We start from the raw sequence: 22422 nt of genomic DNA, 5'->3' as shown, positions 1-22422 counted from the left end.
ATCGAAAATGATTCTGACATTAAAAAATTGGCCTTAAAATTTGTATTAGATTTTTATATTCTTAGTTTTGATTTAGATTTGATTGACACATACTGAAAACAGACTCCTTTCTATTTATATTTGAGGAGGCACATTCGAGAAGCGTTGGGTCAAGTAATTTAGGTCAAATGTACATAAACTCCACGCGCGCTTTCTGGTTGCACACTTCGTTATCATATACGTAGCCTTTAGAATCGTTAAAGCAATTCGAAGCTCATTTGAGTTCCATGAAACTTTTCGAAGTAACGCGTGTTTCCATTTATCCATTTATTACGGTTAATTCTTGTTGTCTGCTAGACATATAAATTAATTGTTAACTAAAGAAAAGTTTTGAAATATTTATATAAAAACTGTGTTCCGAGATTGCAAATATGTTATAACTACGAAGCTATATAATTTTTAAGTATTATTTATAGTAGATTTTTCCTGAATATAAATTCGATATTTCCTCAATGAATTTTATAAGAAATTATTATTCAGTTTTATAATCTTCCATAGATAAATATCTCAGTAATTATAACTAAGTATCTATTAAAATAAATATTATTTTTAATTAATTGCGAGATCTTGTTCAATATTTACACTTTTAACATTTAATAACTTTCATAACTAAACATTTACATAAATTTATTTTGTAAAGAAGTATGCATCTTTAAATTCGCCAGAGAAGCTATTAAGATTTGTGTCGACTAAATATATTTTGCGTTATTTCTGTCTGTTGAATAATGCAATCATATCAAATATTGAAGAAATAAAAGTAAGAAGGTCAAAAAACAAGTAATACGAAGGCGCGAATGCTATCGAGAATCCGATAATTTTTCACGGTCAATTTTCGCTTCCAGACGTGGAAACGCCAGGAGATGATTCGGCATCGTCATCTAGAACTGTAGAAAATTCAATCGGGTTCGACAATCTCGCGTCCCCAAGGAGAAGAGGCAAGACATGCGACATAGACCAAGAGAGATAAGAGAAAAAGAGAGAGGATAGAGTCGGAGGTTGACATTAAGCCTCGGGTACACGTCCAAAAGCAATTCGGATATTGTCCCAATAAAAGCACGCTTTTCTTCATGGATGCCGGAAATCTCAGGCCGCAGAGATGAAACCACATTTTTACGACGAGTTTTCCTCAGATATTCTCTGTATGGTAGGCTTCTTTCATAGACGTATACTTTTCTTAATGTTCCAAATCACCTGTTCCTTTGTAATTCTCGTAATATTACTATTATTTATTATAACTTTTATTATAAAAATTAAACGTTGTTCTTAGTTCTTTTTATTACGATATATTTATGGCGTTACATGTAATGGGGGCGCAACATTCCTTATAAAAATTACTTGGATTTAATTTTGATAAATAGAATTTAATTAAATAAATAATTTAAAATAAAGCATTAAAAAAATCAAATTATAAAAATTTAATAAAATCTAAAAATAATTTAACTTAGAATAATTTAACTAAGAATCGCGACGTGATGGCAAAAGTATAAAGTATCTTAATTTCAAATTCCTGTCATTACAATTATTATTTTTTGAAATTGAGTTTCACATTTATTTTTGGATTAAATACTCGTTCTCTTCCTTAATTCTGACGGAACTGACTTGATGCTGAGAAAAGATTACTTTCTGTGTGTATCGTAAAATGACATCGATGTAATTTTAGGGGGGTCAGAAGACCAAAATATGTACTATATTTGAAAGAAGATTTGCACGTCGGAGGGCTCGACGTGACTCCCGATTCTTATTTACTGCGGTAAGCGTCACGGGCGGCGTCGAGGGAGACATAAAGCAGGCGAACATCGGAAAGAACACGGTGAACCAGGTCGGTGCCCATTGTCGTATAATACTTCGACCTTAAAGCGGCGTTAGAGTTAGTAATATTGGCGGTCACCGTCGTAATTTACATCTCGAAAGCTACCAAGGCATCTAGCGTCGCTCTGCTCGAGACGTAAATTCTATTTCGCGTGGCAGGTAACACAGAGTGAGATTATTACGGTTCGAGCATGATTCCTCGTACTCATAAAAGATATAGTGGGCAGTAATATATGAGTACACGCGGTCGATGTGCGCAGTTGACAATCTCGACAATTTCAGCATCGCAATTTAATGATCGTTCTCAAGTTTCATGAGAAAAAAGAAAATAACTGAAATGTCCCAAACTTTAGTTTTCAGAATATGAATATTATTATGCTAAAAAAAGAAAAAAAAAGGGGAAGCTTCGCGAAGTTTGAGAGGCTAGAAAAGTCGAGCGAAAATTTTTCGTTGGTCGGGAATAAAATTTCCTTTCGACGAGAAAGATCTCCGTAAATGATCGCGGCCTCGTGGTAATTAAACAACTGTGGTTGTCGCACGGGAGCCGAATGTCGCTGTTTCGTGCGCGTGTAGTTCTGTTTTATGACCCCGCGTAACTTGCAGCTCGCAAATAATGCAATGTTGGATTTTCCGTGAAAACGCAACTTATCGCGGTTCATGTGACCCGGATCGAACGGACGCATAAAAGCAGGGACTTTATTTACAATTCCACACGCAGCATCACAAGGGATGCATAAACTTTAGGTTAAAGATCGATGTTTGAGTTAGAGCAAGAAAAATGTTTCTATTTCTGTTCTATTCCATTGTTTGTCTCTCAAAAAATGAGCTTATCATAACAAACTAATCATAACAAACTAATATGTATAGAATAAAAATAAAAATAAGCAGAAACGTAAAAATAAAAATAAAGAGAAAATTTTTAATAATATACTCTACAACTTTATATTTTTTAATTTTAGTAATATTGAATGAATTTTTTTAAATCCTTTATGTAATATATTATTGTAAAAAAAGTGGAATTATTTAGGTTACAAAATTGTTAGGTTACAAAATAAGCAATAAGTTCGTAATATATGTAAAGAAACATAAATAATGGGAGCGTATTGTATTTTAAATTTTTATCAAATACTAGATATACCAAATGTATATCTTTGGCATGAATAAATGATGCAGTAAATTTCTCTTGAAAATGGACAATGTCAGACAAAGCAAAATTGGAAAATGAAGTTAGAACAATTTAAAGAATCGTCTTTTACAGTAATTGATTAAGGAGACTAAATTGTAAAAGTTGACTTCTGTATTCTTTCTGATAAAAGGTGCTACCCCTCTTTCTCTTTACAAACAGAACTCCTTTGCTGTAAAATTTCTTTTTCGGCGCGCCGGAAAATAAGCAGTGGCTTTAGGGTATTTTCGAAATTACCAAAAAGAACTTCCGGGCGTCCAGATTTCAGATTATTTCGATTCTCGGTTAAGCCGATCAACCGTGGAATTGGTTTGCCTCTAAGAGTGGATCGTGATACGAAGTACAACGAGACTCGAGTAAAAAAACTGGATGTTCGATGAAGGAGCGGCTTGTACATGAAGAAACTTCTCGAGCACAAGGGTAAGAGGAGACGTGACAAGAACGATAGCGAAACAATGAAACATCCCTCAGAATCTTGATCTTGCATGAGAGAGTGCAATCTTCTAATTCCAACGAATCGTGTGCGAGGAACATAACATCGAAAATTAAAGTGAATTTTATGGTGAATCAATATTTTAGCGAATAATTGATCTCTTATAAAACACTGTTTAATTAATTAAATCGATTAAATCGACAGAGTGGTTAATTCTGTCTATAATTTAAAATGAAATTGACTCAAAATAATGTAATATGTAATATAAATAATGTAATATAAGATTGTTACTTTTATTTTAAATTAATTAATGTCAACCTTATAAAGTGCCGTAATCTATTATTAACTGTAATTTATATATAACATGAGAAACTATCAGAATATATTAGCTTTTATTATTTTTTTCTTTTTTTTTCTACTCGTGATTAAATTCAATTACAATGCCCTTTATTATATTCAATTACAATACTCGTTAATTTTTTGCCGCATGATCGGTTTGATTATGAGCCTGTTATTCTTCTTATTGAACTCTAAATCGCGATAAATTAATTATTCTTCTAAATTAATTATTCAAGACAGATTCTTATGCGCTCTCATAATTTACACTCACCAGGAGGTGTCACACGCATGTGTCAGAGTAAGATATCGCGCTCCCAGACCGTAAAACGTCCTGAGAACACCCAAGGAATTCCCCAAGGAATGACCACCTTCTACTCCGATTAGACTTGCGATCTTGCCTTCTCTGTGCGCCTCGATGAGACCTGCACATACAGTGATATATCATGATTTAATAAAAAAATTCTCGATGTGTGGTGTGTCATGTTCTCTTTATTTTCTTAAAATTATAGAAAGTTTTATCACGTTTTAGCAATTTAACGTTGTAAACATGAAACTAAAAAACTGTAGTAGTACTATCCAATGAACTTGCCAAACTCAGAATATTTAAACCTCGGGAAATACCAAGTAGGTACACGGAGTTATTTGAGGCTCATCTTACCGCGGAACTTCGAATCATCTTTGGTGAACTTTGCTCTCGGTCGAATTACAGCTTCTTCCGTGAATCAGCGAAGTTTCATCCGTTTTTTCGTCGTGCCCGCCCCGTCGGCGCGAGTCTTATAATTTTTCTCTTTTTTTCCCGAGCGAGATTAAAGTGACACTTTATGAGATTAAGCGGGGCCTCGGGATCGTGGAATTATGGTGTTCATAGATTATTTACGACCTTCGTCGGGTCAGATCGGACGGAATCTCAGAAAGTCGGTCGCGCTTTAGGCGGGTTGCGGGAATGAATGAAAAGATCGGTAAAAATCGGCTTTCAGATCCGCTTTCAGGAGTGCTGTCGATCGTCTCATTGAAACTTTCAGACTTTTAGATCGAGACGACGTGGTGGGATATTAAAGCCTTCTGATTTATCGTACTTTATATCGAATATGTCAATTCGCACGAGTTATTTATTTAACTGCATATCCTGGATTTAAAATCCGCTTTGCTGCAATATTAAAAATATACGTATATAAAATTTTATATCTATTTTATATCAGGATATCCGGTAAAGACAAAAAAACGCTTAAGTGTAGATTCTTAAGGTCATTTTAATATTAAAATTCTAATACTAAAATATCGAGGATATTATGGTTTTTGAATTATAAGTATTTAAAGTTAGCGAATCATATTGTCAAAAATTTGCACATTCAGATGCGATACAACGCAAAATGTTATAAAAAATGGAAACTCATTGTCACATCTTTTTAATATCAATATAAGATTACGTATGCAAAGATAATATTATTAATATTTCTAATGATTAATATTTATTACATTAAAAAATTATTATAGCTTCGATATTTTAATATTAGGATTTTCATCTCAAAATGATCTTTGTAGGAATCTCCTCTTAGAAGTTTACAGTCTTTACGGGATATTCTCTCTAACCTCAGAATTAATGATGTGGATTCGTCAGATAAACTTTTCATAAACTTTTATCATACTGTTGCTTTCCATTTTTTCATCAATAAAAGTTCTCACATCGCACATTTTTTATTGCTATATCCACATTATTTATTTTGTTTATTTTTTGCGCAAGTTATTGATTGTTATTAGTGCTGATCAATATAATTAAAATGTAATTAAATTTGTGGATTGTGATGGCTATAAATTTTTATATAAAATAAATCCGAGGATATGAGATTATAATTAAAAAACATTGAATAATTACAAAGAAAAACTGCAATAATAAATTGATATTAACCTAAAGTTTTTACGCGCTCGCTTGGTTCATCCTTTTATCATGCCATACTACGATAAGCTAAAGCGTTTTATAGCATTTAATAGGATTTAATACCTTTTATCTTGATACAAGAAAGCCGCATATTCTCTTCAGAGAAACGCGCCACTGATCTCGAAAATTAAAAAGCTGTAATCTTCTCTTGTAACTGTTCCCTACCTTTGCTGCTTTGAACGAAGCTCGCTCGGAAGCAGCTTGCCTTTTCCCAAAAAATAAAACGAAATGAATATGTCCTTTACTTTAATAATGTCCCCGTTTTTATATTAATTGATACTATATTTTATAGTAAGCTTATTATTATACAATATATTAACATCTAAAATTCGATATTCAAAGAATATAATATTATATTTAAGAACGATTTCACGAATTGTATATTATACGAAAATATGATAATTAAAACATAATTTACTGTTAAAAGAAATAAATTTAGGAATTAAATTAAGATAACTACTGTAAATAATCAATTTATTTTATACAATTAATTATTGTAAATAACTAATTACATAAAATAAATTATTTGCAAAATAATTAATTATACTAAATAAGTTAAATATTATAACAATTATTATAAATAATTACTTTATGTTATTGTCAATGATTTTTCTATTGATTGTACAAACTTCATACGTATAATACTTATTTCACTGTTATATATATATACATATTTTTTCTCTACATGAGCTAGAAGAAATCAGAGTGCACTATAAAATATTCTACTAATTATTTTTTTTAACTCTAATCGTTTTCGCAAGTTCGGACATTTGGATCCAGACATTTTTTTCAACTATTATGAAAAATTGTTTAAATGTTTTTCACAATCTCACGATTTTACATTATATTATCTTATTCTTCGAATTTTGATCCTCAAAATGAAAAAAATCATTTACACAACTTTAAACAGTACATTAATTTAAAATGCATTGTACTCGCGAATACTTACAATTACAGAAATTTCGGAGTGAATACTGATTAGAGTTAATTAATAGTGTTTTCTTGGTTCGTCAAATTCAACGCGATATATTTCGAAATCACAGTTTTTTTGTCTGTTCCAGACACTGTTGTGGGACAGGTTTGCGTGCACGAGCTGCTGGCTTTTCCACCTTTTACCTTCTTTATGCCGCGACCTCGTTTCCACTTCCCACTTGGCGAAGTTTCTCGAGCTTATGAAAATGGCTGACAGCTTTCCGGACCGAGTTACTCGCGGTAAGTTCCATTGCGAGACTTTCGTTGCGAAGCAGTGCCAGTCTCATTTCTTCACTTGCTCTTCATAAACCTTTTCATATTTCAACGGCGTGCCTAACTTGATTCGCATACGTGTCTAATCAACTGTCCGTTTACATAAGCGTATTCGTTGAGAAAGAATCAAATTTTTCGTTATCGAAAGATCAACTGTAATTTGTCAACTGTAAAGATTATTTTTAGTTTTAACGTGAGATATTTTGACAAAAGTTTAAAATTATATGAAGATAAGATTTTTTTATGATAAAAAGTCTATCATCTAAACTACCATCTAAATTAAATTATACGCCTTTCATTATACAATGTACTTGTATCGCTCGAATTATTCGCTAATTAGCATTCATTAATTTTTAATTGTTTTTTAGTTATTTATGCAGCAATATTTGCAAAAGTTTACATAAAATATTACGTTCTTATCTCTTTCTCGCGTAACCTCGATTCGATTTCAACGAGCTTATGAAAATAGCAGTCGGATTTCCAAAGTGAGTTACTTGTTGCAAAAACTTTTACAAGCTTTCGTATATCCTTCCCACTATCCTCTCCTGCTTGGTATTTTCTTTTCTTTCAGGCAGTTTGTTCTTTATTTTAGCGTCAATGTTATCTCGGCATATTTTCTCTTTTTTCTCTATAAGTATATTGTAAAAGTAGCTATTGCATATCGATGAAATTTATTCTCCATTAGTCGATTTCAGCAACGTTCTATAAATTCTCGTTAACAGACGATAAATTGACCCATCAATTTTTAACTTAAATGAGTTTTCGTTAAAAATAGTGGTGGCTCAACCAGTCATCAGCACTAATGGACGTTTGCTAAACAAAAAAAATTTGTATTCAACATTCGTAATCTTTTTAACTTTTTTTTAACTTTTACTGTGTTGAGATAAACTTTTGATATGTCTAATGGTTTGTAACAATGTTTTTAAAAATACTATATAATATTTAAACTTTACGCTATTTTCTTCTATTTTGTATAAAATATTTCAAATGTCCAAATGTGACGATAATTAATTATTGCATTATTAATTACATTAAGCAATTAAATATCCATAACATTAAAATGATGACAAATTACTTGGTATTTAAATAGAATACAAGTCATCATGATATTAAAATGGCTCTAAAGTGATTATTAAACGTCATTTTTCGATCAATCATAATTCATTTTAACGTTATTTTGACGATATCATGACTTGTTGTTCTGCTTGAGAATTAGCTCAGATCAGTTCGAAACACGAATTAAGTGGTAAAGGTTCGTCATAGATCCAACAGGTATTATTTCTTTTAATCTTAATATTCTTATATAAATTAATAATATAGCTTAGAATAAATCAATATAAATAATTAGAAGGGCTACGAGCCAGTTAAAAATAAATTAAGAACATTTAATATTCAGAACTAAATATAAAAAAATTCAAAAAAACAAATGTTTCGACGCCGATCGGGTCTCAATGTTAAAACAAATTAAAAATTATAATGTTACATAAGTTGTCGGATTCTCAAATCAAAAATACATTATTATATAAGTTAACTAGTAGATTTAAAAATGTTGATACATATCGGATGCTCCTGTGTTCACGCTCTCTTAAAAAAATATGTGGTCCATTGAAATTTTTAATATAGAAGTCAATCAATGTGATTGATACATTAGAGGAAATCTCATTTTTCTTCTTTATTTAGTCAAACTTTTGTGAGTCAAACGTTAAAAAGAAAAATGTAGTTTGTTATGATATTATAATCCATATAAGCCATAATGCGATACCATTAACACAGAGAAACAAGCAACTTCCAATTTAAGAGTAGTCCTTCTAATTATTTATATTGACTTAATTATCTTATTAAGTCAAATATTGTCTCTGATATTTCGTGAATTAGCAAGGACCTTTCGTGGATTATGGCATGGGTGATAGCATAATACTTTTGTCTACTGCTGATAAATCTTCTACAATAAGTTACGCCATCGAATCGAATCCAATAACGACTTTCTTCTTCAACTTCGGAGAAGTCGAGCAATTAATAGCGGTCCTTTATCCTCTCGAATCGTCCCGATGAGAAAGTTTCTCTGAGACCGTCGCTTTCATATCTATTGGTACTACCGGTTAGCGTGTTACATTTAATAACATAATATGGTGGTCACAAGAATTCTTTCAGTTACAAAAGGTTCGGTTCAAATAAACTGAATTGCTCCTGATGTCACAACGGAGATTCTTTCATTCGATAATACTTTAGAGATTCATATTCATTGTACGCGTTATTGTTGACATTTCTTATACTCAACTCAACGATCTTCACTTTTCATTTGCGTTTACTTGACACATTTTGTTCGTATATTATTAGATAATATTTGTTCGTAATTCATTTTCATTTATTAATTGGTTAATTATATATAATCATAGTTATCAAATACTTACAAAGATGTAAAAAGGAGATAATTTCACATCTTTAAATCTTGATAATAAAAACTAAATAGCGCAAATATTAGAGCGTCTAAAATTGAAATTGCAATTTCTTGTATTAAAGTTAGAAAAAGGAAGAAAATAGTTGATATCTATGAAGAAAAATTATTGTTACGCATATTATTCATATAATATGATAAAAAATTGTACGTGAAAAGAATAATGTATCAACAATATTAGCTAATAAACAGCAATCTAACTAAAAAATAATCTTATTTATTTAATAACAGTATGAAATATATTATTATTAAATATAGTTATTAAATGTTAATTTAACAGTATTAAATATTGTTATTAAATTTTGTTTTTTTTGTTGAGAATATACGCCATGTGTACTTACCTTTGACGGAGGTAACCAGGGTTAAGTGTTGAGCATTCATTTCGGCGAGTCGACGAATTACGTCAATCTGTTCCAATGAGAGTTGAACTGCATTTAACTGAGCGGCACCGCAAGGAACGTAGGCTGACCAAAACTGAAAAAAAGAAATATATCATATTGTTAAATTATTGTAGAAATTATTGTAGTAAATTATAAATTATATGTAGAAATGGCCAGTGATTGTGTTTAGAAACCTAATATTGATTTCTATACATGAAATACAATTTAACAAATGTTTTAAATTAAACAAAACTTTTCAAATTAAAAAAACTAACTTCTCTTTACATTCTATCTCATTTTCGCCGAACACAAAATCGATTGATTGAAAATATCTTTCGGAAGAGAAAATAAGCGAAAGAAAAGGATGGAAAGAATAAAGAAAGCTAATAATAATTTTGATGCACATTTTTTAATTGGAAATTTTATTCAATTCATAAATACACTTCTAAGAGCTACAATAAAATATCATGTGGATCTTAAATGAAGCATTATTAATAGTACGTCGTGTATTTTTTCGCGTGTTTTGATATATCGCGTGACTCCATATACAGTGTAATACAGTCACGCTCAATTACTCACAATGCTTTAGGATTATCGGTGCGATAAATGTTTCATTAACTCTTTACATTAAAGGGTTTGGATTTTATTTCCACGCGAAACAGTTATTTTACCATGAAAGAAAGATTTATTTGAGACTTTTTACTGATAAGAGTAATTACGTTATTTTTCTGATTACGTTACTTCGTAAATTATCGATACTTTTATTTACATCATTTACTTAATTATTTTGCGTCATTAAAAACATCGTATTTTGATCAAAGAAGTAAAAAAATCTTGACGTCTTTGAGATTAATTTAATTAAGAGAGAATTTGATTGCTATACATGACATAAGTATAGCCTCTTTTATATTTATTTATCATGGTAATAACAGTAATAATAGTGGAAGCAAGTAGGACTATATATCAATCATTAAACATCATCTAGATTTCAAAAGTTCTTCTGTGATTCCTGTGTCAGATTATCACTCCATAGTCTAACGAGTTTTATGCGACTGCTCCTCTCTCCCTTTTTCGGATTCCAGGCTTAATGTAGCTCCAGGATCTTCAGATTCTTAGGCCTAATATAGATCCGGAATAGACATGTCTATTTTCGCTATGATATAGATGGTATGGTAGATTTGTATCTTTCTTCACATTCTTGGACTTAACACAGCCTTAAGATCTGTATTTTTTTAATCGTGATTCTTCGATCAATTTCTTACAAAATATGCATAGAGTGACAGTCAGGATTGAACTTAGGATTCACTGATTATATGACGTTGTCACATGGAGCCTTGCATTACCATTTATTTATAATATATGTATATAACAGAAAATACATACACAAAAGTTTAGCATGTTAGAAAATTGATCGAAGAAAAAAAGTACTGCGAGGCTAAAGTTAAGATAAGTATTAATTTGAATATTTAGGAAATTTTCAATTTGTCGCGTTTTCAAAATCACGTCGGTTTTGAAACTTTGCTTGCACCAGACGAAGTGATCTAATTCGAACGTGCTTATTTACGTGTAAATGCTCAGCATCGAGTTAAATGTTCGCGGCGAATGTTAAACTCCTCGAATCAGTCGAGCATTCGATGTGTGTTGTTGAGTAATCGAACATCAATATCGGGGAAGAGATACGCAGTACGCAGTGCAGCTAGTTGCAAGAGAGTACAGCATTCGACCCGAATTTCACTGCGCTCTCTCATAGAGGCTTTGAGAGAGCTAGCGTTACCAATTACTCGGTGGTCTAATTAGCAGTGAGTTACCGCGCACTGGCGTAAATATTGAATTTCAGTTCTGGTCCTAAGTTCTAGTGTAACGCTATTGGCATCCCCGATTCTCGCTACTGTTGGTCCTCTTTCGACGTTAATATTATTATACTAATCACATGACGATATGATGTACATTTGGGACAACGACGGACAAAAGAAAGACGGAGATGCGGAAGCTGGAAAGATAATGGGAGAGACACGAGATGAATGGTCACGGAAGTCTCGTGCAACTCAAACGAATTCTCTTCCGACAAGGGAAAACGGAGCCCATCGTCTCTCGTGTGTAGCATTTCTCGAATGGCCTTTGGCCGTTGCCGATAGTATATAAACGCTTTTCACATATGTTTTCACCCTTCCACTTAACGTTACGAGTAGAGAGATGCATTTATATTTTGACTCTCGCTGTTATTCCAACTGTGATCATATTTTGAAGATATTCTCACAGATATTCTTACAGAGTTTTACATTCCCTCGCAGAAATTTAATACTGGAAGGTAATAGTTAATTATTTTGAATAAAGTACTGTTATTTAATGTTTTTAATTTGAAAATAAGTCATATTCAGTATTAAATTGATCATATTACCTTTAACCTTTGGAAGATCCATTTCTAATATCTTATATTACTGATATCTCTTTTTTTCTTGAGTAAGATTAATTGTTATAATTTATTATTTCATTGCATTTTTAATTTTTGCTTCAAAATATGACCGCTTCAGCCATAATGGCTTTTCTGTCCTGTAAAGATTAAGTAGACTTTAAGATATGCAAATTGAGGGACGAGATGCTTAGAATATCTAAATCTTTTTTTAATTTTTTAGTTGTATAAATATATTATAATATTATATTATGGATAAATTTATATTAGTTATATTCTTATGAGATAGAGGAATGTAAAAATAATGAATTTTAAGATTTCTGAGTATCTGGGCTTTTCATTTTCCTATTCTATAGAACAAGATTTTAAAGAAAACTTGGAGTGCTTACTCACTTAAAGAGATGCTAGAGCGACGACCAAACTTGATATCCATAAAAAAGATTCTAAATAAAACATTATGTGCATAAAAAAAATCATTACATACATTAAATAAAATATAAGATAAAACGTTACGTATATTTTTGCTCTGGCTATATTCTATATGTATATTACATGAATGCTAAGTTATGTACACTTAGATTGTACTTTTCTATTCACTTCTTTTATAAGCTTCAAAATCATAATTTGAAGATTTCATTATATTGTTATAAATTGTTCAAATGCTACTTTTTGTTTGAATATATATTTGAATTTATTTACATATGTAAAGAAATAATCTACGTGATTTAATCTATAAAAAAATCTATAAAAAAAATTGTATTTTTTTATAGATTTCCAACTATTTGCGTTTTTCTTTTATTTTAGAGAAGGATTTTTTAATTTTGTATAAGGAAAACAAAAAATAAATAAAAAAAATACGAAATGCGCGTTTTGTCGATAATTTCAGCATCTTCTTAAAATTCGAATTGGATTTTTAAAGGATTATTCTTCTTACAATTAATTGCTAGATCGTGATGATCGTCAATAAATTCTCAATGCCGGTAGGAATTCGCGGACCTAAACTCATATGATTTATCGCTCTCGGTGAGTATTATACGGGCTATGCGAATTCAAATAATTTATAGTATTTTGCGCGTAATTTACACGGAGTGCGGATGCGCGTGACACGCGTGTAGACATCTTTCCGGTACATCGCGCGACAGATGCGCGCGATAGAGGGTTATTCGTCACGACAAAATAGACGCAAGGACGCTAATAATCTGACGCCGCTAGCTAACTGATGGAGTTTAGCGTTGCGAAATACAGCGAGCGTAGAGCGGATCTGACGTTTCCCTATCTTCCGGACTTCCCTATCCCCACCACGGTAGTTCATGTGGACGATCGCATGGTGAATCGCAGTTAATAATGATATTACGAGGGGATACATGCGGCAGATAAAGCCGTCCGACCGGAAAGCTACGTGCCTTCTTGCAGAAGGAAAGCAGATAACACTGACGAGACTGTGCGGAGTTCAAAACACGCGACGGCTGCCAACAGAATATCCGCTCGATAGCGGTGCAACGTTTCGAGAAATCCGGGACGGAAACGTATTTATCGAAGAAAACGTATCTTGAGAGCGTCAGCATGAACTCTGGATGAAGAATAAACAACAGCACGGATTAAATATAAGATGTTTCGCTGTCACTTCGCGGAACAGTGTCGAATCTTACAGATGTAGTTGTGTTAATAAACATCAAAGATATGAATTTATAGGTGCAACTAGGAAAAACACAATGGTGAATCTCTAGATCTGAATCTTAGACTATTTGTGGCGTCATATTTTATTGTCGACTTGTAACATAAAGAGTCTGCTAAGTGCTACATTATTTACGAAAATAACATCGTTTGTTTTAAATAAATGAAATATTCATACATAGAGAAATGCATATTTTCTGTTTTAAAGTTTCGTCTTTAGACTTAATGTCTTTTATCTTAATTCTTCATCCAGAGCTGCTGTTTCACATGCTGCTAGTTAAATCTATTAAAAGTCGCGAAATGCACGCTGCTTAACTTACGTACTAGAGAAAATGTATCTTGAAAGCATCAACATGAACTCTGGATGAATAATAGTGCGGATTAAATAGAAGATGTTTCGCTGGCACTTTGTGGAACAGTGTCAAATTTTACGATATAATTGTGCTAATAAACATCACAGATATGTAAATTTAGATGTAACTGGGAAGAACATAACGATGTATTTCTAGGCATTTTGTGGCGTTATATTCTAATGTCGATTTATAACACAGCTGAATGCCACTCTATTTACAAAAACAATATCTTTGTTCGAAATAAATGAAATATTTAGAAAAATGCATATTTTTCGCATTAAATTTTCATAAATCCTGTTTATTAATCCTTTATCTAGAGTTATTATTTCACACGCTGCTAGTTAAATCTGTTAAAAGCCGCTAAATGCACATTGCTTGTCGTATGCATTATAACAGGAAACGTATCTTGAGAACGCGAGCTCTGGATGTAGGATAAACAACGATGTAGATTAAATAGAAAATGTTTCGCTGTCACTTCGCAAAACAAATTTTACATAATTGTGCTAATAAACACCAAAGATATCGAATTTATAGTAATTGGAAAGAACATAATGGTGCATGTTCATCTTTAAATTGGCATCATTTATATTGTCGATTTGTAAAATAAAGAGCTAACATTGCCACGCCATTTATGAAATAAATAAATTCATAAATGGCTTTGATCTAAATGAAGTATTAAAAAAAAACACATATTTTCTGCTTTAGATTTTCGTCTTTCACTTAAAGTCTTGTTTATTAATCTTTCATTTAGAATTGCTATTTCATACGCTGCTAGTTAAATCTGCTAAAACTCGTCAAATGTATGCTGTTAGAGAAAATCATAATATATATTCTCTTTGCGAAGGTGATGTCGCGCAGTGAAAGAGCTCTTGAAAACAAAGACGCTTTCGATGCGTGCAAGTGTATTCACACATAATCCGTGAGAGGTTCTCTCGTTTCGTATTCCTTCGAAATAGCCTTTTCCCGACGAAAATCATTTTCTTGGCGCTCGAAACGGCCTGTTTCAGTAGACATGTTTCTGTATTTTATGTCGGAAGAAAATTCGGAGAGAGAGAGAAAGAGAGAGAGAGAGAGAGAGAGAGAGAGAGAGAGAGAGAGAGAGAAGAATAAGGATGTAATTTGAAGTATAAACAACGATAGGATGGGGTGCAAGTTCGGCGCAGTCGACTTTGTGGATGAAGCTTTCGTCTCGCTGATTGTCTTTTATCGTTGTGCCTTTGTTGCAAACTTCAGCAATCTTTTCGCGGTCACAGTACTTTCTCCGCGTTTTCGATGGAAGTTAAGCGGCAGAAAAGGAAGAGGGCTGTGCAGGCAGGAATTCAACTTCTGTCTCTGTGCGCGTCCCAACGAACTGAGAAGAAATGGAATTTTCGTCGCATTTTCGATAAACGTCCCCGTTGCGGGGAATTTGTTAAACAGGATTGTCATTGTTAACGATATCTACCTATCTATTTGCGTACTGTGGAGTTCGCACCAACGCGAAGTTAAGAATGTTTTGGCTCGACTCGAAGGAATCGCCACAATGAAAATATGCCTCAATACAGTTATCTTCGCGAATTACATAACATTTCCTTGTTTTATATCGTTTCCTTGTTTTATATGTTTATATCGTTTTATTTTGTTACACTTTTTGCCCCGAAAGCATCAGAAAGATGGATAAAGCTGATGCGGCTTTTTTGGATACAATAGTCTTTTACCTGTATTTTCGTAGAGCTAAACAGAGTGAATTTTCTTTGGCGCTGTCTCGCAAACATTTGCTCTAAAAACTAGAACACTTCATTTCGTTGTCATTTTCAGATGGAAATACGGCGTATTAATAATGCTTCGCATATTGTATATTCATATGGAATTCATTTATAATGTATCATGCGGTTGAACTCAAATTAAAATTCTATTTGAAAATACGAGTAAAATTACATTTCCACCATTACAAACTGATTGTGAACAAATATATTGCAAAGGTAATAATAATGTCGTTATGATCAATATGCTATTTATTACGTTGTTTCATTTTCCTATTATTTCACCACTGTGTAACCGTAGAATGTTAAACAATGTTTATCAGTAATTCCCGCATATTCAGATATTCCAATAGTTTCATGCAGGACACAGTTTACACATTTTTATTCATATATCGATACATTTTATATTATTATAAATAAAATTAATATTAATGATATTTACTAGCGATGAAATTATGCTTTCACATTTATGTACAATCTTTTGATATTGATAAAATCATATTGACAATAGATTAGGTATTCTTGAGCCAGAATACAATTGATTAATTTCCATTAATTAATTGATGTGAGAGAACATTTATTGGCGGATTAGTGAATTATGTTGAATTCAAAATACCTCATCATGAATCGAAATTGATCGGCTAACCATTAATAACATTATTAACACGGTACATTATTAACACTGTAAGCCATGTTACATGTATATTTAATCGTGACAATTGATCTATAACACTAAACGATTATTTATATTAATCAGAAATCACGTCAATATCTAGGGATTAGTCTTATATTTAACATAACGTCTTATTATGTAGAAAACATGTCTTTGTTTTTTGCTCTTTCTTTCTAAATGTTTATCTTCTTTATTACGGTTCATATGTTTTCTTAAAAAAGAAAAGAATAGAATTTGCGCATTATTTTTAAAACAAATATTCAAAAGAAAATATATTAAAATGAAGTTTGAATATTTTCTCGTATAAATACGATTTCTATCATATCTTTTTATGTTTGTTGTTACAAACTATTTTTTATTTCCGCGATGTTAGTTTCGTACAGTTGGAAACAAAAATTGCTGATTTGTTAACTAATACACAGCAACCTCTGTCTTTTGTAAGTGTGGACCCATCGTGTCTCATCAAAACGCAGTTAGTGAAATTTTTGTCGCTTGCAGAAACTTTTTCCACCAACCTACCTTGCAATTCCTGGACGCTTTTCTGCGCCGCTCCCAGTTTACGGCGTTTTTTCGCGACGCTTTCTTCTTACACACACAGCTTCCCACAGAAAACGTGCGAGAACCATTTCGCCACCAAACTCCATCCGCCATTCTGCAGGCGTGCTTTTATCTATGCATAAGTACCCCCCTAGAGCCTTGAACTTTGCCGTTGCGGATTTCCGCCGCGCGTTAATGCACCTTCGATTCGTTCCCGGCTTGTTTCGTTGTAAGCCCGAAATGGGAGCGAACACCCGTGGCGTGATAAATTGGTTTTGCAAAGTAAAAAGGTTTTGCGCTGTCTTCTCGAGAAAATTTGATGTACGGTTCTTCGAGGATAACGCAATATTGTAGAGATTATCACGATAAAGAATGTTATGAACCAGAAATCTCGTGCAAAAGGATATAACAACGGTTAAGTAGAATGAATAAGATATTTTATTGTTTTTTTATGTGTTACAGCGAATGTAGAAATCTATTTTAGTTAATTTGATCGTAAAATGTTACAAATATTATGTATTACGAAAATTTATAACTGTATGGCGACACGTTGAACTCACCAAATGCAAAGTGATAATCTACTTGTTCCACAATCGTTCCACAATCGTTCCACAATTCAATCTCGAGACTCATTGATATTGAGTACGTATTACGAATGTCTATTATATTTATAATTGAGTGGTTAATGAAATCACAAAACGCAAAGCATTAGATGTGTAATAATTCATTTAACGAAAAACAAAACAAATTAATTTTGAACTGAGGTACATTTCATCTGACAAGGGGAGAACCAAGTAATTTTCCATACATTTTTGAGTTTCGTCTAATTTTAAATAAATAATTTTAATACTTTTAATTTATAGGCATGGCATAATGTTTATGCAAATATTTGTCGACAGTTTTGGAATTTTTAATTGAATTGTGACAGATATTATTTGTATGATTATAAGTGTTAAAATATACATTAGAATAATATTGAATTATAAAATAATTTTTTACTACATGCGTTGGTTAAACTTAAAACTTTTACTTAAATATTCTGTGAAAATTTACATAAAAAAAGCGCACGAGAAACTTTTTATGCAAAGAATGATACAATTTTTTTTTCGCGTTCGGGAAATATTTTATTTCTAGATTTTTTTATGTATCTTTCTTCATGGAAACCGAAAATTATCATAATAATGAAGTTATACTCAAGGAAAAATTACATTGAAATAAAGTTAACAAAATTCTTATATCCTTCATATCGTTAAAATCATTGTCAGTTTTGCTTTAATCATTTAGAAACTAATTTAGAGTTGGATCACCTTTAAATTAAAGATTACTTCTAATTTAGAGTTGGATCACCTGAAAAATTAATTTTGATCTTTGACTTTTTTTTAACTTTCTAAAAAAAAGACACATTTTTCAAAAAAAAATATAAGTATAGGAAATAATGTATTTTTCTTGTAAATTTTAATTTTCGACCTCCGGAATACGATAAAGTTATTAAAAAGTTCGAGGCTTTTGAGAAATACTTAAAAAAATTAAACAAGAATATTGAAATTTAAATAAATATACTATGTTTGTGCTCAGTTCTCCAAATACTACGAATTTTTAAATAATTTTATCATATTCAGGAGGTCAAAATGTACAAAAAACACTATTCTGTACACTTTTTCCTTTCTAACATCCTTCTCCCGTTATAAAATATTTCTAGCCAATTAAAAATAATACAATCTATTGAATAATTATAAAGGATATTAAAATATTGAATGTAATTACAAATTACCTTTATTATAAAAAATGTAACGACGTTATTGTTACAGACAGAAAAAAGTACGTATAACGATTATATTGAATAAGAAGTAATAAAAAAGGTAACAGCGTTTTTTCCTAATCCTGATTTCAAATATTTCGTAGTAATAACAGATTGGCAGGTATAACTGACACTCGGGGAGAATTTGTTTTGCTTTGCAGGAATGCGTCATCGTATACGTGTGCTATTGTTTACGTTACGGTATCATTCGCGCGCCGAGTCTCGAACAGGCACAGCCAGCCGTGCGAGTCGTTCGATGCAATATTTCATTGAACGCGATCGTGGCAAGTGCTGAGAGACACAACGCGATCACTTCGAACAATTAACGATTGCCATTCCATACGTTTAATCGTCTCTTGTATCTATCAATTCGTGAACGTATCTAGACGACGTTTATCCATGATCGAACGGCGTATTTCGCGCTATTCGAAATAGAGTATTGACAGAAAACGGGCAAAAAATTATTTCGCTTATCCCGATACTTATGAACAATAATAATCTCTTTAATAACGGATTAGAATATTCTTGTTCTCGCTTTTTTCTTCGAAGTTAATACAATTTGCTCTAATTCACCGATTTGCGCGTTCAAACTACATTACCGCGCATAGCTGAAGTTTGGCGTCGTACTATAGTATATTTTGGGAGAATTTATCGCGTTTTTTGATTAGCCGTTAACTCGATTTGTGCTATATCTCGGAGCATTGGCGTAAAATTGCCAATTCCATTTATGTAATGAATTTTTCAATCATTAACAAATGCGTCACGGTCACGAAACTGATGGGTTTCGAGTCATAATATTGAAACTGTCTGCCGTTTGAAATTTATTTGTTACTGTTTGAAAAATGTCGCGTTATGTACGAACAAACCGCAGCTTTGTATTTAATTAAGCTTAATCGTGTTTTAGCGAGTGAGTGTTGTGCTATGAAAAATCAACGATGGAGAAACATGAGAGGAGAAGGAGGTCCCGGAAGGCATCTGGCGGAGCAATTATGGAGTGAGTGTAATTTATTATTATATACTTGTTATATATTACACATTGCAAAATTAATTTTATCAAACATTCGAAATTCTAATTTTTGTGATATTACTTTGAATGCGATCAAAGTCTCATTACAAATGCTTTAAAATATTTGATTGGCCAGTCAAAAGAAAGAATTTTATGAATTGATCAATCAAAAGAATGCTTCAAAGCATTTATAGTATTACATTGACTGTATCCTTTGTGCAATGCGATGCATATATAAAATATTCTTCTCATTAATTTAGAATAATATCATATAGATAATTTAGAATAATACTTTTTCTATTAAAATTACTATAATGTTTTTAAGACTTTTGATAAAACCCTTTGAATTATTTGTATAAGAGGAATGTGATGGATATCAAGACGCTTTGAATTAGTTTGAATATGTCATAAAAAATTCGAATATAATTCGAAATAATATTCAATCAAACTTAAATGTCTTGAGAAGTCTTGACTGTCTTGAAAAGTCTTGAATGATTTAATAAATTTAAACACTTAAAAAATTGTTTCTTTCGTTAATTTTTTAAAAATTAAAGTGGAAATATATTTGACAAAAATAAAAATTTACTTGATTTCAAAAAATGATGTTCAAATTAAAGAAAAATTTATTTAATTTCAAAAAATGACATTTAAATCAAAGAAATACTTTTCTTTAACCATATAGCAACGCTCAAATTTCTTTAATTCAAATAAATGTTTTTTTAATCGAAAAAATCGAGAATTATCAAATTTTAAAATCTATCAAAATCTATCAAGATATATCAAGACTTGTCAAGATATATCAAGAATTTCAAGACTTGCTAAAACTTTCAAGATTTATCAAGACTTTCAAGAGTATACAGCTTCGAATAATATTCGAAATGTTTCGAAACAGAGCAATGATTAAATTGATTGAAAATTGGCAAGAGATATGATTGAATACCCATTATTAGCAGTGACTTTAATGTATTTCACATAGGACTGATTTAACAAGTCAAACACAATAAAATTTTAATTAAATTATTAACCACACATTGTTTTTATATAACAATATATGGCAATATAACGTATAAATAAAATATCCATATGATATAGAAACTTATTTAAATTAAAGAATAAGTCAGATATATACACATGGCTTGTCTTTTTAAATATTCTTTTAAATATAAATAAATATATATGTATATATGTATATACTTTATTTTCATAATTTCTTATCTGTTCTTTACATCATGAGAAATAAATTATAATCATGTGGATGTATATTTTAAGTATATGTATTTTAGTGTATGTATAGTGTATTTTTGAACTTTTTTTTAATTGTATAGTTTAGCATACGTCTTTTTCTCACTCATTTTTGTCTTATAAATGTATAAAAATGATTAAAGATTATTAGTGTATTGTTGAGTTTGGAATACTAAAATAACGTAATAATGAATAAATAAGAAAAATAAAAGTTGAATCAATTTACAATGTGATTATTTATTTATACATATGTGATATCTCAAAATATGCTAAACTGGAGTATATGGTATATTGCAAAATAATTTCTCTTCTAATCATTTTTTAATATTTAACGGAATTGAATTATATTATTGTTAATTAGTGTGTCCGATGAATACACCTATATTCGAATACATAAAAATTGAATAAAAATATTCGAATCTCATTCGAGTCTTGAAATACTTCTGTCTGATCCTAGTAACAGTTACCTTAGATGTATTATTTATTAGAACAGGTACTAAAATAATTTTTGTGAAAAGTAGTCTATATATATTCCATATAAAATATGTATGCAATTATACATAAAATATATCCTTACACGTGTGTTTTTCTCTTTAATCTTATTTTGTATATGCATTACACCCTTTTATGTATATACATTAAAAGAATAACGAAAAAAAAACATTACAAAACAAATAACTAGCAGAGTAGTATAAATTTGGAATCGTTTTTTTTAAATAAAAAGCGAAGTTGCAAAAAAATAAGAAAAATTGTCCATATACGTATATGTAATTATGTACAATATATAGAATATAATTATATACAACAATTTCTGTCATTCTATATGTAATTAACAATAACTAACAATAATTAATCAAATATTAATTGTATTATAATTAGCTATGTAATAATGTAATCGCAATTTCTTTTATGCTAAGCAAGTATTGATAATGTTCTAATTTTTATTTGTCGATTATTTTTCTCTTATATGGAGAGATCATAAGAGAAAAAACATACATACACATGTATAGACACATTTGATACACATAATTATATACAACAGAACTTTCTACCAAACAGTTAAAATATAACGAAAGCTATATACAAAAAATTAATTTTAAGTATTACTTCATGTAATATTACACTTGTGATTATATAACGAATTTCGTATCCATTTAGACCAACTTAT

The 22422-nt window shown here is 30.9% G+C and overlaps 1 protein-coding gene across 1 annotated transcript in view; it reads right to left on the bottom strand.

Annotated features, from left to right (window-relative positions):
- The window catches only part of LOC108691929 (dipeptidase 1-like), a 130416-nt gene that overhangs the window by 15996 nt on the left and 91998 nt on the right, over nt 1-22422 (bottom strand). Inside the window, exons 5-6 of the mRNA XM_018199897.1 lie at nt 9781-9913; nt 4075-4225 (exon numbers count right to left, since the gene is read on the bottom strand). Of these exons, the coding sequence (XP_018055386.1) occupies nt 4075-4225; nt 9781-9913 (284 nt within the window). The remainder of the gene's footprint in view (nt 1-4074; nt 4226-9780; nt 9914-22422) is intronic.

The sequence above is a fragment of the Atta colombica genome, unplaced genomic scaffold (assembly GCF_001594045.1).
Source record: "Atta colombica isolate Treedump-2 unplaced genomic scaffold, Acol1.0 scaffold107, whole genome shotgun sequence".
NCBI classification, from domain to species: domain Eukaryota; kingdom Metazoa; phylum Arthropoda; class Insecta; order Hymenoptera; family Formicidae; genus Atta; species Atta colombica.
Note: the sequence above shows the minus strand (reverse complement) of the source record. Positions and strands in the feature narration are given on the sequence as shown.